Source organism: Lissotriton vulgaris, chromosome 2_1 (genome assembly GCF_964263255.1).
Source record: "Lissotriton vulgaris chromosome 2_1, aLisVul1.2, whole genome shotgun sequence".
NCBI classification, from domain to species: domain Eukaryota; kingdom Metazoa; phylum Chordata; class Amphibia; order Caudata; family Salamandridae; genus Lissotriton; species Lissotriton vulgaris.
Genome location: NC_141687.1, coordinates 1,417,645,423 through 1,417,661,623, shown reverse-complemented (window position 1 = coordinate 1,417,661,623; position 16,201 = coordinate 1,417,645,423). Strand labels below are relative to the sequence as shown.

Below are 16,201 nucleotides of genomic sequence, written 5' to 3'. Positions count from 1 at the left end.
TGTAACACAACCTTTTACCAGGGGTTCATTCTATGTGTCCTAAAGTCTTGCTTTCTAACACTGCCTTCAGAACTCCTCCATGTCTTTATATAGCCTTAGAGCCCGACATAGCAGGCCCGAGGCTAAAGCTATTAGAACAATCTGCCCCTAGAGGGAAAAATGTCCTAATTTGTAAAACAAAGGCCTCACGGAGTCCGAGGGGATTAAAATTCCCTTGGTCTCCATGATGCCTTTGTTCACAGCAACTGCTGTGAAAAAAACTAGGAATGTTGCTGCTCCGGGCTTCTACCAGCCGTTAGAAGCCATGAGCACTTTATTATCTTCAATGAAGCTCCCAGCATTCCAATATTCTAATACTTCTTAAAACACTCTCCCATTCGGCTCTGAGCTCTACATGTACACTGTGAGCTCATCAACTCTTGCCACTGAAGGACATATCAATGCAAAGACCATCCCCCACTTCTTTAGCACATTGCCACTGAATATGTAATGAGTTGGGTACTCGATTGTTCAGTTAAGCCCTCAAGGTCTGCCACTTCACTAGATACTGTGAGCCACTGATCACTTCATCACTTCTCTGACTTATGTCTTCTGCTACTCCTGCATTCCAGCCTCATAGCTAACAAGTCGTCTGTTGTTCCACTTGTAAAGACATTTGAGCAAACTCTGCCACCAGCTGTGGCAATACTTATGCGCATCCCCAAATACACTACATTGCTAGATAAAGGGTCTAACTACGATGTTGTTAGTGGCAGTTGCTGTCTTCTTTCCCATCATGTATGTATGAGGTGTATGTTTTGATAACTAGGTGGATTTTGCTGTGAGTAGCTGCCTTACTCCTAGCTTACTCCTGGAGTTTTGGGGAAAAGCAAGGAGTGCAATAGTAGTAAGTCAAAGCAAAATCTTTGAGAATCCAGCAATCTACATCCATTTTGCATAGCAGGATACAACACCAGGAGGCAATGACAAACCACACAGGTGAGAACATAAGGCATATTTCACCTAAATGTGATCTATTTCATATACAATTGAAAGACTCCTCTAATGGCCACCATTCCATAGTAGACCGTGGGAGTATCTGCTCTGAAGATTTTCTGACCAACAAAAACATAAGCAAATTAAATAAAAGATTTTTAGAAAAGTGTACAATTTTAAATAACAAACAATATAAGCTGACAATGAATCTGCTTCTAGAGGGGAAGGGATACAGACATGTAAAAGAGCGGACTTACGTCGCTGGCAATGTCATGGGATTGCTTGGCGGCCTTGATGGCGATGGCATCAATCCTCAGATCATAGCCCTTCTTTTTGGATTCTTCCAGCGCTTGTTTGTACAAGCTCTGCAAATTGAAAGAAAGTCTTGTGAGCATCACTCTGATATCCATTGTTGTATAAATATTACAGTCATATTTTTGTACCCTTTGCAGACCATTTATAGATGCTCTGAGGGAGATGCCTATTTTCCCAAAATATTTATTCATTTATTCATTTTATACAAGTCTTCATAGCATCAGATATTGGTACATTGGGCGTCTTGTAGGGGCAATGCTTCCCCAGTCTAGAGCTCCCGAACAAGAACACCCCTCATATGAACTTCACTCAGAGGTGAACTTGAAAACGTCAAGGAAAAACTAAAATAAATCTTGTTTTAACTATTTTCTTTGTCCATTCAAGTCGACTTTTTTTCGCATCCGACCTCCCTCCTCTAACATGTGCAAACCATGGGGACCATGTGGTATACAGAAGTCATGTTGCATGTTTTCATCACCGTGGGTTCCCATGTAATGTATATATGCATTACTGGAATTACATAGTTCAATCATGCTATATAACAACATAGTGGTTTTCATTATGGAGAGTCAAAGAACAAGAATGGAGGAGGGTGACCACCTTATTCCAGGTCATTAGGTACACTGTCTCCAACTCTGAAACTTTTCACCAACAAATCTCTGATTTAAGATGTGTTAGTGTAAGTAGTTCAATTCAAGCAAAACAAGAGTACAATCCCAGAATGCATTAGGGTATCACACAAAAGTCCAGACCTGGAAACAATGTTAGTAACGACTTGGAGGGAGGTGGCCACATTAGAAGAGTGGATGGACAGAGGCCAGGGGAGACATTGCCCTTGGGGAAAGATAAGAGTGGAGGTTTTCGCATTGATGTAAGATGGCCTAGGGGAGCAGGTCTGAGTACCAAACTCAAAGTTATACTGAACTTCTAGAAAAAGTTCAAGAGGACATTAATCACTTGATATTTAGAAGTTTATTAATGGTGCCCATGTAAATTAAGATATATCCTAGAAATAATGATTTCTTATTAATGTGCAGATACCTCAACATTTCATTGAAACAAGAGTCAAGAATTTAATCCAGGGGTCAAAAGCTGTTGCTGCGTTGCTTACCTGACTGTAGTTGATTTTGTTCTGTCGCCCCAGAGTAATTTCGGGTGTGTCGGGCATGATGTGAATTGTTCTCTTGTCTTTATCCCAGGCTTCGGTGTATAGACGCTGCGAAGAAAATAGGAGAATTTGAGTAGTCAGAACATTTTTATTTATCTGCAGGTCCACTTAGCAGATGTGAGGCTGAAAAGCTGCCATTTAATAAGTAGCCCGAAGAGGGAAATCACGGATCCACCCAGACATAGGTACAAGAGCGTTTATGCATTGCAGACATCCAATTCTGAGATACTGTATTGTAACATGATTCACGCTATATTGGAATCTACATAAGTAAATTACAATGTTGCAATTTTTTTTCAGGCTTGCGAACACTCATTGACAAAGCCGAATGGTCTGGCCTGAGCAAACTGGTCCAGTGGTCAGTTATTTATTATATTTTATTGCAGCATATGCCATAACAAGAAGAAACATATGAGGCCTAGAAGGGGCAGCCATTTGCTTCCAAGAAGAATGATACTTAAAAAAACGATAGCATATCATTTGAATAGTACAGGTGCTTTCTCTCAGGTAGCTTTAATACACATCACAGGGAAATAGGATTTTGGCTAGAACAGAAAGGTACTATTGGCTTTGAATTACTGCAACCTGAAGGTATAGCGATAAAACACAAGGATGACAAAAAGCGTAAAAATGTAAAAAAGAGTATTAGATAATTAAAGTATTGGTTAACCATTCCTGGCACTGACTGGGCGCTTCTTTTGAGAAAACGGGTACACGTTTTAAGATGAACTACCATCACAGACAGTACATAATAGCCAATCACTAAACTGGGCCGAATAGAGGTATGTATTTATTACTTATCATTATTTATTACATGACGCTGGTAGAACTACTAACGTTTTGTCTAAGCCAGACCTAAAAAGGACAAAAAGGCATTTAAGAAGAGGAAGTATAGTGTAACAGATTTTCCAATGCACTCTAGTCTCTTCTGTACCTTTGGGGATTTCCGCCTCAATTCGAGTTTTTAGGAAAACAATGAGAACTAACTCATAGTAACAGTATTTCAGAACTGATGAGGATTTTTGTGCCATGTGGATTTAATTTGGGGGGTTGAGGAGAGGTTGTTTTGAGGCACTAAATGCCGTTTTTCAATGCCCAAGGCCGCTGCTAGTGCCTCAGTCACTTTCCTCAGTTCCTCCAAAGTTAATTCAACAGGCTCAAAAGGGGACTTCAAAATAGAAAGTATGAAAGAGAGAGAGAGATAAGCGAAAGAGAGAGAGATGAATAGGCGAAAGACAGAAGTTGAATGGGAAGAGAGAGAGAGAGAGATAGAACGAGACGAGGGCGCAGCAGAGCTGGTTTAGCATTTTTACCAGGGCTACTTTTGTTTGCCAGTCCGGCCCTAGACCTGCTTACCTTGTTCATGATTTCTGCGTTAGCCTTGGCCAGCACGACCTCCATGGAATCGGTCACACTGGTGAATTTTACCGTGTCAGGGCGCTGGCGGTATTTTCTATCACTAATAATCTCTCCAGCTCGTTTGCACTTTTCAACATCCAAAGAGCCAATTGGCACCCAACCAATGCCTTTCATCCACTGGAGATCTGCCTTGTACAAATTCTGTTAACAAAAACAAATTACAATTTAAATGGCGTATTTTTATGTGACAGAGGCAAACGTTCCAATATGGCACCCACCATTTCATATCCACACTGTCAGAGTGAAAGAGTTGCTTGATTTTAGTACTGAATTCTCACCAATATTTTGTTCTTAACCTCATGCGCGCTAGCGGAATTCCGCTCGCACGCTGAGATTTTGTAAATCGCATGTTACGTGACGAGCTGGGCTCGTCATCAGCGTGCGAGGAGGCTACGCCATGACGAGCCCAGCTTGTCATCAGCGTGGAAGGGGAGAGTTTATTTACTCGCAAGAACAATTGTATAGATAATGGCCTGTTCACTTGTACCACACCCAATGCACATTTCACGTTTCTCAGAAGTGCACAAGATTAAAAATGCATACAACACTTGCTATACCAATTGATGTTGCTGGCGGACAGTAAAGCCCAGGCATAGACCTTGAAGAGGAAGAGGGAGCAGGGTGTCTCGTACATGTCAATTACTTTTAAATTGTAAACAGAGCATTGGCAAAGCCAATAGTTTAGGTGTTGGCTGTCGACTTTTTGTCTTTGTCAATACTTATTTTGTTTTTGCCATTGTTTTTGCAAAACGTTATTGTTAGGGAAGCTGCTTGACTGTCATCAATCTAAAAAAACATTGGCTAGAAGCAAGCTTTACCACAGTAGTCCTTGGCACTGAAGGGAACTACTTTGTGTGCATGTGCTCCTTGTAAAAAGGGCAGAATCCTATCACTCACAGTGAAGTTGGGTAATAGCTGAAGTGGGCAGACCCACTCCCCCCACGCAGTACGCTGCAGAGGGTGGAAGAAAAATATGACTGACACAACAGATGAAGAGGGCCGGCTGAAACCACATACATGTATATTATAAATATTATTTACTAACGCCAGGCCTACACATTGTAATCTGGGCCCCACTCTCACTCCTCATGATGGGCCTGTTGGGATAGTGAGACATCCATAATTCTAGTTATATTTATAAATGAAATTAACTTGGAGTTTGTCAGGTTTGCTTCACATTTTGTACATTTCAAATATAAATGCTGTCGAGCCATCAAAGGGAATGCAATATTTGAAATGCTTTCTAGAATAGTAAGTGAAAAGCCAAACTTTCCAAATTAATGGCAAAGACCATTTAAATGCAGACTTAAAAAAATCTATTGATTAAATACAATGATCTATCTCAGTTTCTTTCTATAAAATTACATTCAAGTTACTTAAAATTACCATTCCGAATTACTATAATGATAACTCTCAGGAAAATATTATTAGCAACATTTTTAGCAAATATAAATATTAGTGGCATAATAATATTTCTCTAAATCCATTCTGCAGTACACTTCTTCAAAATGGTAATACAGGGAGGAATGGTGCGAGAATTATATAGTACTCATTGTTGCACTCTGATTGAGGGTGGGTCTAAGAGCCTAAATCCAGGCCCTTCTGCTTCGACAATCTCAGATGAACTGTGAGAATAACTGACATTATGTCCTCGCCCGTATTCTTCACCACAGTATAGGTCATTTTGTAATTACTGTGGCGAAGAAGACCAGGAGTCGGAGTAATGAAGATTACCGGTAAGTAACCGGGGCATTACCTCGTCACCCCTCTTCCCCGCCACAGTAATTACAAAATGAACTATACTGTGGCGAGGAAGACTAAGATTTGGAGTAATGAATATTACTGGTAAGTAACCGAAGCATCAACGTTGGCTGAAAATGCTACTCACGTCGCTCTGAAGATCGTAGGCTTTTCTGGCGTGGATGACGTCGTTCTGATCTGGTAGGCACGTCCACTGGTGCAGCGGGCGTCGGTAGTCTATGTCGCTGACAAGAGTCTGGCATTTCTTGGCCAGCAGAATTCCGAGCATGTCAACTGGACTGTTGAACTTGGTTCGCCATTTGTCGAAGTCTTTCTTGTACTCCCGGTCGCTCTGGATCTTGGCCACGTGCATGGCCCACACAGACTTGGGGTCGTCCTGGAGGCTGCGGAATCCAACGTGGTGGCCTAGCTGTTTCCGGTACGCCGCCTTGTACTTGTACTGTGTAAAAAAAAATAGAAAGAAGGCAGCAGATGTTTATTTTACAGTGTAGTAATCATTTGATTGATGTCCTAAGTTTGATTTTAAAGTGAGAAACTGTGAATATATTTCAGAAGAAATACATCTCTAGCATTTAGTGGCACACACAAAGGATGGACATATTTGTTGTGTTTTGAAAAATAGTTTCATAACAAAGATTAGGTAATTTTACTTGACTATTAATGACCATATTATGGGTGCAGGCGGATTTTGTTATGGGAATGCAGAAGAGCAAGACTTCCCAATTTCAGACAGTATTTCCGCACCAAAAATCCACAAGTTACAAGTTTCCCTTTGGATTGAGGAATAACCACTTGGGCCCAGAGATTCTGGGTCCTTTTCCATGTGGTGTGTCCCAATTCTGCTCTTTATGGGAAGAAAGTGTCATGGAAATGTCTGGTGGTTGGAGGTGTACGGGGAGGAAATCAGGTCTGACTTATGCCTGTCTGCGAGGAGCTTTGTCTGCTCGCCTTATACTCCTGCAGGTGTTGGGTGCGACTCAAGCACTGCTGCTGCCGCCGCCCACATCCCTTCCATCTTTTGAAATGTTCAATATGTCTTTGAGCTTTCAATTATCAGGGCCTGAGTTTGGGGACGTGGTAATTCCCAGCTTCTAGATACTGGGAAATTGCAGAAGGTAGAATTTCATTTGAAGAGACTTGATAATATGCCCTTGTGAATTCCCATTGAAGCCCAGGTTCACACCAGAACCTGGGCTTCTATGGGAATTCACAAGGGCATATTATCAAGCCCATTATCGCCGCTTTAGCAGCAGTTTTCTACCACTAAAGCAGCGATAATTTTATCGCCGGCCTTGATAATATGGCCATTAATGTCTTGTTTTTAATGACCTTAAAAACAATATTTCCAAACTCACATTTATCTCACCGAACCCCTAAATCAATCAGTGTTGATCCCAACAAAGGCAATGAAGTCAGGTTTACTTACGTCACTTGCAATATCTCTGGATGCCCTGGCGGCTGTAATTGCAATGGCATCAGCACGGAGATCATAACCTTTGGCCTTGTCTTTTTCCAGTGCACGCCTGTATTCTTTCTAAAATTGTCAAGAGATGCATTTGTTAGACATGAAAAAATGCTTAAATTTCAAGGGTATGTGTGGGTGCAGCCAGAGAGGGCCCTTCCCATGAATACTTACTTCACTGAAGTTGATTTTGTTGACCTTGGCTAGTTCAATCTCTGGGGTGTCCGGCATGATGTGAATTGTTCCCTTATCCTTGTTCCAAGCATCGGTGTATAAGCGCTGAAGGAAAAATAAAGGAAAACATCATCACAATGACTTTACACAAGGCCATTGTTCCACAACTTCACACCTTCTGCATTGTAATAGCTCTTTAAGAACGTGTGACATCAGAGGGACCACCAATGAAAGACTACAAACGTATGAGGTCCATTAAAGTTTGGTTGACTGGTGCAGCTGCCATATAATATGTTCCCTGTCCCATTTAGAGGTGGAGGAGCTTCAGCTGGCCCTATCGGCTGAAACCCTTGATCTGATAGTCTTGCAGCAACAGGACCACCAGGTCTTAGAGGGGGGTTCTGTGCACTATTTACATTGGGGTGACCATGCCTGTTTTCCCTAAACAACACACCAATGAAGATATGGCTTTTCAGGGTAGGGAAATTGCACAATAGCCCCCATACAGATGAAAAAACTCCCTACACATCGGGGTAATCGTGATTTTGTTCTATGAGAACCATCTCCCACTTTGCGAGTTTGTTTTAAACTTACCAAAATACTTTGCCAAGAAGGTGCAACAAACATGGCAACCACTCAACAGAAGGTTTGCCTTCAGTCAAGTCAGCACAGCAGTGGATGCACTAAAGGCACAGAGATCCCGGTCTATCAGGCTTCGATCCCTAATTATGATCAACGATATCGTTTGAACCAATCCACTTCAATAATCTAGATGTTAAGGTTCCAGTGTGAGACTGTAGTGGCAAGTCATTAGGTGCTACAGGCTCACAAGACCTCTCTTCTTAGTGCAGCTCTCTTTGAACATACAAGCACCGCCTGCATCAAGCACCCTTGAGGGTGGGGAGCATCCAATGGCAGAGGTATGGCACTCACATAGGAACTTCTGAGTCACTGCGAGGCTGTCACTTAATCATCGAGCAGCAGCAGTGCAGGCTTTTGCCAGTACAGTGAATGGCGATTTCTTCGCGCATTTTTCAGTATGCCTCTTGCTCAGCTATAGCCTCATTAACTGAAAGGAACTGAACACTCTGAAGATGCCCCATATGACTGCTGGCCACAACTGGGCAGAAATTATCATATAGATTTATGTAAATGTTTCAGAGACACATGAACTGCTTTGTGGATTTATGCAAGAAATAACATTCTGAATCTCCATTTTAAATGTAATTTCTAATCTAAGGTCTGTAAAATGTATTGTTGTATTTAAAATTTTAATAAATTGCCCACATCCACAAGCTTAAGATATTTATCAATACTAAAGTAAAATTGTTAATAGTACAATGAGAAAAGTGTGTGTTAAATCTGGCTAATTACCCTCTAAAACAGAAAGAGAATGGACAAGTTAGCCAAGAGCATCTTATACTATCACTTGGCTGGTTATCTGATTGGTACTACTACATCTCTAAATGAACAATGTTATTCTGGATGCGCCACACCCTATGCTATACTCTCCTGTCCAGTCATTAGTTGCAAATACTCTAGACTACTGGGTCGTAAAATGCAAGCATTATGCTAGTGAGAAGTAGATCAAAGCTACACCTTGCATGTTTGCCTAAGTGCTGTGCAGTTGACCCTTACATCCCACAGTTTAAGATACACCTAATTTCAAAGACTTATGTTAAACTCACTAGAATGAATAACATGGCATTATAATTGGAAGAACCTCAAGTCGTAGGGGCTTTGTCTACTTTGATCATAGGTTGAAAGACTTCAGATGCGCTAAAATGTCCGTAAAGCACACTTCTATCGATTAAAGGAGGGTCTGTATTACAAGCATGCCTTACCTTGTTCATTATCTCAGCATTGCTCTTGGCCAGAGCCATCTCCAGAGAATCGGTCACGCTGGTAAATTTGATTTTGTCCGGGTGCTGGCGATATTTGTTATCACTTTTGATGATTTCTGCTCTCTTGTTCTTTTCATCATCCAGGGAGCCAGCTGGGGACCAGCCAATCCCCCTAAGCCACTGAAGGTCAGATTTGTAAGCATTCTAAATGGTAGACATAGAGGACAGAGTTAATATTCAAAATGACTTACCATAACAACGCACATTTTGGAGCCCGTTTATGAGAGTCTTTCTTCACGTTGGCACCAAGCAAAGTAGTAAATGCGTGCCGCAAGGCTCTGAGCCAGATATATGAAGCCGTGCAAGGCCACATTGTGTGGCCTCATAAATCTTGAGTAAAGCAACGCAGCACAAATTGCTATGTTGCCCTACTCTGAGCGAGGGAGTTAGGTGTTGCAGCGGGCGTTCTCATGCAACTTCCATGGGTTTTGATGCATTCCAAGATTTACAGGGTCTTGCATCAAAATCGTACGCCTCCCTAGGTCAGGCGTAACAAGGAGAAATAGGAGAAATATCTTTATTTCTCCTAGTTTTTTTCCTCTTTCTATGTGTACTGTATTTTGCAGCACACATAGCAGGAAAAAGCTGCTGTGGATTGTTTTTGTGCGGGAAGATTTCCTTTTGAGCATAAAGGTTACCCTTCCGGCACAAAAACAATTCTGTTACAATACTTGCACCCTTGCACCATGGTGCAAGAGGGCCTGGTTGGGGCTAGGCTGCCGAAACGGCACCCGTACAGGAGGAAAGGACAGGAATACAATTACTTGCTTTTCTGCCCTATGCCAAAACCCCATAAATGAGGCCCTTTGTATATTGTTTTAGCATAACTAGCATCTTAGGTCATAGGTAAAGAATAACGAAGAAGTTAATAAGAAGTTTGCACATGATGAACAAACATAGATGAAGCAAGTACTCACATCGCTTTGAATTTCGTATGTCTTTCTGGCATGTACCACATTGCTTTGGTCTGGCAGGCAGGTCCAATTGTGCAGACGGCGTCTGTAGTCAATGTCACTGACCAAGGTCTGGCATTTCTTGGCCAACAGGATGTCCAGCATATCAACTGGCATATTGAATTTGGTCCTTGTCTTCTCAAAGTCTTTCTTGTACTCCCGATCACTCTGGATCTTCGCCACATGCATGGCCCACACGGACTTGGGATCATCCTGGAGGCTTCGGAATCCCACATGGTGGCCCTTCGATTGGCGGTAGGCCGCTTTATATTTGTACTGAAACACAGATGACAAATTCACAAGTTGTGTGCATTATTTAAATAAAACACGTTTTTATATTGTATTGAAAGTGGTTGAAATTCTGCTAATACAATTATTTTCATTTCTTCATTACCTCATTGGCAAAAGCCACCATGCATTCTATTAAGATTATTTGCATAATTATTTACAACAATTATCTGCATAAATTAAATAGATTTACACAGAGTCTGAATTCTTTACAACTTTTTTAGACACAGCGTCTAATAATGTAAAAGACCAGTTACATAGGGGGAGAATACTGTATTTCTGACTCTTCATTTGAGAACTCAATAAAGCGCAGAGCTTAGATAGAAATGCATTAATTAATCAGAGCATTCATGACTCCCAAAGAACAATTCTTACATCGCTGGCGATATCTCTGGAGGCTCTTGCTGCTTTGATTGCGATAGCATCCGCACGGAGATCGTAGCCTTTCTTCTTCAGATCCTGGTATCCTTGCTTATAGAGTTTCTGTTGGAAAACATATCCAGAGTCATTGCCGACCCTAAGCTTTGATTCAATTAAAGATTACTAGCCTATTACACAGTGCTGGAAGCATCTCCGTCAATCACCATACTTAAATTCATAGAAGTCAGGATCATGGTTATGGTAAAGAGAACATAAAAGCCCCTCAAATATGGATGGTTGATCATTAGGAGCTACTGCATGATTGCTCTATCGTTGTTCTACAGTGGGCTAGGCATTCCTAGATCACACATTTACACTTCTGCATTGTCCATCCTGGTGAAACTGCCTACGCTTTACCATTTTTTTTAACTCCGATGTATTTGCAAATTTATCATTTACATAGCACCAAAATGGATGCATTTGCAGATCATTATTCATAAGCATTTTTTTTATATATATCTAGTTGTGTTTGGAAAGTTAAATGTATATGTATTATTTTTATTTTTTATTAAGGACCTTTGTTTTGGACCTAAACTAGCTGCATTTTTTTGCTATTTCAAGAACAGATTCATAGTCGCCATACTGCATTATGTGGCTCCATCCATCACTATGACATTGTTAATACTTTAAGTCTGTACGGTGTCAGGCATGCCAGTGAGATTATGCTGAGCTCTGCAGAGGAATAGATGGTTGTTTGGACTGATGTGTGCCTGCTTTAACTGTCTTGTCTATTAGTGTGACTTGATAGGGTTTCTATACTGCAGGGACATCTTGATTCTAACTGAGCAATTAGAAAGACAGGGGAACCAAACTAGAGATGTTCCTAGTCTTATAACCACAGCATGGATTCCCAAAGCAATGAGGCTCTTGTGAGAACATTAAGAAATTAAAGGTGTATTTTGCCAGGAGTTGAAAAGTTCAAACTCGATGTTTTTACCACCTCAGTAATTTGTTTGCTAAGCAACAACCTATGGGCAAACCAAAAACAGGTGTTTTCCTCGGGGGTGGAAAGATGGCCATTTCAGGCTACGCTTACTAAGCCAGCTAAAAGAAAGTACTTATTGTATGTCTGTGCCCTTGCAACATGACCTTGGTCTTGGAACTATCCAATGCAAGCAACCTCAGGAACTTAATTGTTTCCCAGCCAGTGGCTCTTGATGAACATTGATTGCTAGTGGAGAGTGGACTAATGACAGGAGGACCACCCTGATGTGATCAAGAGGCTTAAATATGAATTCCTCAGCAACAGTATTTGCCTTTAATCCAAGAGTAAGGATATTTCCTTGTTCAGTCTTTCATCTTCTCTCTGATCAATGTCACATCCTCTAGAAATTCCAATAACATCAATGTGGAACACAAATTTGAAAGTGGCTTATAGGCCCAAGAAAATCAGGATTGTCCACTGCCCCTGACACTAAACCACAAAGGCTACTTTGATATCCACAAGAACAGATTTTGTTTCAATCAAGGATTCAACACAAATTAATGGCTTCCAGTAGCCTGTGGCTTTCCAGTGACATTGCTTGCGGATGGTGGCTTCTTTAATTCAGCTTTTGATAGACAAAATCAAAAACCTTTTAGCATCTTCAAGGCTCAGGTGGTGTTGAAATATCATTTTTCAAGAAAGATGCACCTATCTGAAATTTAAGGGAGTAAGGGGCTATGCCAAGATCAAATGTTTGAAGCTGGATCATAGTGACTACAGGGGCCATAAGTTTGCCAGGTCCACCCGTTCAATTGTCACCTTTTCCACTTTTCCAGTGAGATAGGAGTCAATTGTTTTGCAAAACCTCCAAAGCAATCCTTCTGTTTCTAGAAAAGTGGCTTCTGTCTGACATTTGAGGAGAAAAGGAAGACAAAGCTTGCATACAGGCTAGAATATTGGGTTCTTTAGAGAGCTTTGAGATTGCAGAAACATTGTATCCAGTTTCCTCTAACACTTTAAAAACAACCAATGTTTTTACTTTACCCAGCCGATTTTTAGGAGACTCCCTTGGGTTGTTCAGTAGATGATATAAGCATTATTTGTTCCATTTCGTTGCAAAGTCCTGCTACTTCCCCTAACCTCCCTAAGTTTAACATGTATTGCTCATTTTACATAAACGTTTTAGCAGGTGCATTGGGAATGGGGGCCAGTTGGCTAAAAGTATATGTAAGAGAATGATTATAAAGTTTCACTGCTTCTTGAAGCATGTCCTTAAAATGATCCACAACAGACCCTTCCTTGGCATGGAAAGCAGAGGTTTTGAGAACATTCTCTACCTCTTTCCTGATACTGGAGGCTCGGATTTCCCAACAAATTAGTGATCTATTCAGGGAGGTGGAGTGACAGCTACACTGAAGGTACACACAGTCCAATTTGTGACTTTCTTGTTGTGTGTATCTGTTGACTGCATCACTACTTTGGAGTGCATCCATTGTGTTAGGCACTCTTCTGGACATTGCGCCAACAAGGAAATTACCAAAATTCACCCGAAATTACTTTGCAAAGTGGTACTCTACATGTTAAAGTTTCAGGGTCTGTTCCTAAGATAGCCTTACATGAGTGGTGCAGCAGTAATCTAGATACAGGAGAATCAGGGACATGATTATGCTATCAACAGATTCAGTTGAAGTAGAGGAACAGGTTTTCTGAGCAGGTTGAGACTATAGATCACGCCCATCACCACTAGTATGACACAGTATATTTTACCACAATCAATTAGCAAGTGTGGTTTTGGTTTCCAGAAGTAGGTAATCACATGTAAAGAAAACTGGAGCCATTGGCTTTCTTTCTAAAGTATAATGAATTCGTACTGCAAAGCATCCACAGCCTGCTGCAGATGATTGCTTGAGCAGCCACTTTAGACTCCAACTGTAGCTGTACTGAGCTCAATGTATGCAGATTAAAATGTAATAAAATCCATGTATTAACTGTACAAGGCAGTTGAAAAGCCTATCAATGAGTTGGGTCTGTGCCTATGTGACAATATATCAGTTTTGACTTTAACATTTTTCATGTTCTTATATGTAAAATATTTGAGACTGAGGCAAACTTGACTGAATTTGTAATTGATATTGTTTAGAATGCAGGCTTTAAGGCAGCTATGAGTTTACGCAAGCCAATAAGAGCTGAGTTGGTTCAAACTAGCAATGCAAACTTTAGTTAGTGAGTTTGTTGACCAGGTAAATGTGAAACATGCTTTTGATAGAGCGACAGACTGAAGTGTGAAAATAACCTTCATTGTTGTTTTCCATTGTATGCACTTTAAATCTTTTTCATGTTATGTAGCCATGATTTTTTTTACATGTTTTTCAGTCATATTCTGTGTGGTGTAGAAGAATTAGTCAATCTGGATAAATGTATCTAAATGACAGAAAAAATAATTTCAACTTACGTCACTTGTGTTGATTAGGTTCACTTTGGCTAGAAGGATCTCAGGAGTATCCGGCATGATGTGAATGTGAGTCTTATCTTTCTCCCAGGCTTCTCTATAAAGTTTCTACAATGGGGAAATAATAGAAATGTCAGTAAACAGAGGGAACAACAGTATTCTGCATTTTCCAGTCTACTTTAACCTATTTAATGGAAATTCACAAAACGTATTTAGAGTTGTCAGGCAGCCAGTCACTCTGTCAGAGCAGAAGAGAGATGTTAATTAGCCACCCTGTGGTAAACCAACCACCATATTTAGAGATCTCCGCCAGGCAAGCAGAGATATCTGTGACTTCATGGGAGTTCTCTGTCTGCCAAACACTAAACAAAATTAGAAGTTTATATAAAATATATTTTTGTAGTCCCGGATTTCCTAAATAACTGCTTTTTTGATTGTGGAGGCAATCCAATTCCCGGTTATCTATTTTCACATTTGTGGAAAAGCCTGTGGGTAGCCAGTTTTTACTGTGACAACATAAATAGGTCTGGGCGGTGAACTTTGCTCCGTTTGCTGTGTTTTCTGCGCTCTGCGGAGCTCGCGGAGTGCAGAAAACTCCGCTTCTCAATGTGCAGCAGAGTTTTTTCCCTGCTCACGATCATGAACTGTAAGTTCACGAGCGCGAACGGTAAGTTTGCGAGCGTGAGCTGCCGCTCAGGTAGAATTTCTACCCGAGTGGCAGGAATACCAGCACAAACTGCGATTACCAGCACAAACTGCAGTTCGCACTGCACTCTGCTACTCATGAACTTTGCAGAGTTTGTTTTGTAACTTCGTGGAGTTCCGCGTAGCAAAACTCTGCGAACTACGCGGTCTAATCATAAACAGGGTAAAGAGAGGGTGTGGCCGGGGAGCAGGGTTCTTCACTGTCATCACCAGAGAGAGCATTTCTGACTAGATACAATCACCTCTGTTTAGATGTCTTTTGTACTTGCATCTTCACACCAGGGTCTGAAAAGTTACATCACTGAGAAAATGCCCTCTTTTAGTGACTAGTATAAAATGTATTTAAGCAACAAGGGAATCCTTGGTCCTGTCACACTTTACAGGCATTTATTTCTAAGTGAATATGTGGCGGTTCCCTTGACTAAAAATAGAGAGGACAGACCACAAGTTTGGGGGAAAGGGTCTTTGTCAAGTTTGTCCATCAAACTCCAATTAAGGCCACCAAAGTATTTGACATTAATAATTGTTATCTAAAATGTTTATATTTCTGGTTCTATACAAAGATGTGCCAAAATGAGATGTTGCTTTACTGCAGAGCCTGATACATAGTTGACAGACAGAGTATACTTACATCACTGTGTTGCTTGGCGTTGTTCTTTGCCAAAACAATGTCCATTGAGTCAGTTATGCTTGTGAACTTTACGGTGTCCGGGTGCTGTCTGTATTTTTTCTCACTAATGATCTCCATGGCTTTCTTGTTCTTTTCAGCCTCCTGAGATCCGAAGGGAATCCATCCCACACCCTTCATGAACTCATTGTAGTCTGCTTTGTACACATTCTGGAGCAAGCACAAAAGGTTTTAATGAAAGAAAACATGCACCCAAAATGTTCCAAGTTTTTACTTAAAAACTTCTTAGAGATCTCATCAAATTCCAGCTTACACTGAGCTAAACCGAGATTTGCACAAAGACAAGACAATATATGAATGTCTCCTCCAAGGATATACATAATATCTCCATATAGTTGTGTGCCAAAGTTGTATTTTAATGGCAAATATTGGGCTGCTACAGAGCACTTGGTAATACAAATGAGAGAATGAGAAAGATGACCCCATACCTTGGACACTTCTCAAAAAGAAGAGACCCATAACTTTAAGGCAGATGGCCAGTCCATGTTTACATACTAATAACAATGTGTAAATGTAGATGAATTAAGATGCTGGGGCATTGTGAGATTTCTTATTTCTCTCAGAGCAGTAACTGGGGGTGAAATAAGCCCAAGTC

The 16,201-nt window shown here is 40.9% G+C and overlaps 1 protein-coding gene across 44 annotated transcripts in view; it reads right to left on the bottom strand.

The window, feature by feature from the left end:
* NEB (nebulin) overlaps nucleotides 1-16,201 on the bottom strand; it is a 402,407-nt gene that overhangs the window by 209,401 nt on the left and 176,805 nt on the right. For all 44 annotated transcript variants that reach the window (XM_086957193.1, XM_086957196.1, XM_086957192.1 and 41 more), the window contains 11 exons: nucleotides 15,550-15,756; nucleotides 14,217-14,321; nucleotides 10,795-10,902; nucleotides 10,096-10,407; nucleotides 9,119-9,322; nucleotides 7,275-7,379; nucleotides 7,065-7,172; nucleotides 5,766-6,077; nucleotides 3,815-4,018; nucleotides 2,402-2,506; nucleotides 1,233-1,340 (listed from right to left, as the gene is read on the bottom strand). In XM_086957193.1, the coding sequence (XP_086813319.1) occupies nucleotides 1,233-1,340; nucleotides 2,402-2,506; nucleotides 3,815-4,018; nucleotides 5,766-6,077; nucleotides 7,065-7,172; nucleotides 7,275-7,379; nucleotides 9,119-9,322; nucleotides 10,096-10,407; nucleotides 10,795-10,902; nucleotides 14,217-14,321; nucleotides 15,550-15,756 (1,878 nt within the window). The remainder of the gene's footprint in view (nucleotides 1-1,232; nucleotides 1,341-2,401; nucleotides 2,507-3,814; nucleotides 4,019-5,765; nucleotides 6,078-7,064; nucleotides 7,173-7,274; nucleotides 7,380-9,118; nucleotides 9,323-10,095; nucleotides 10,408-10,794; nucleotides 10,903-14,216; nucleotides 14,322-15,549; nucleotides 15,757-16,201) is intronic.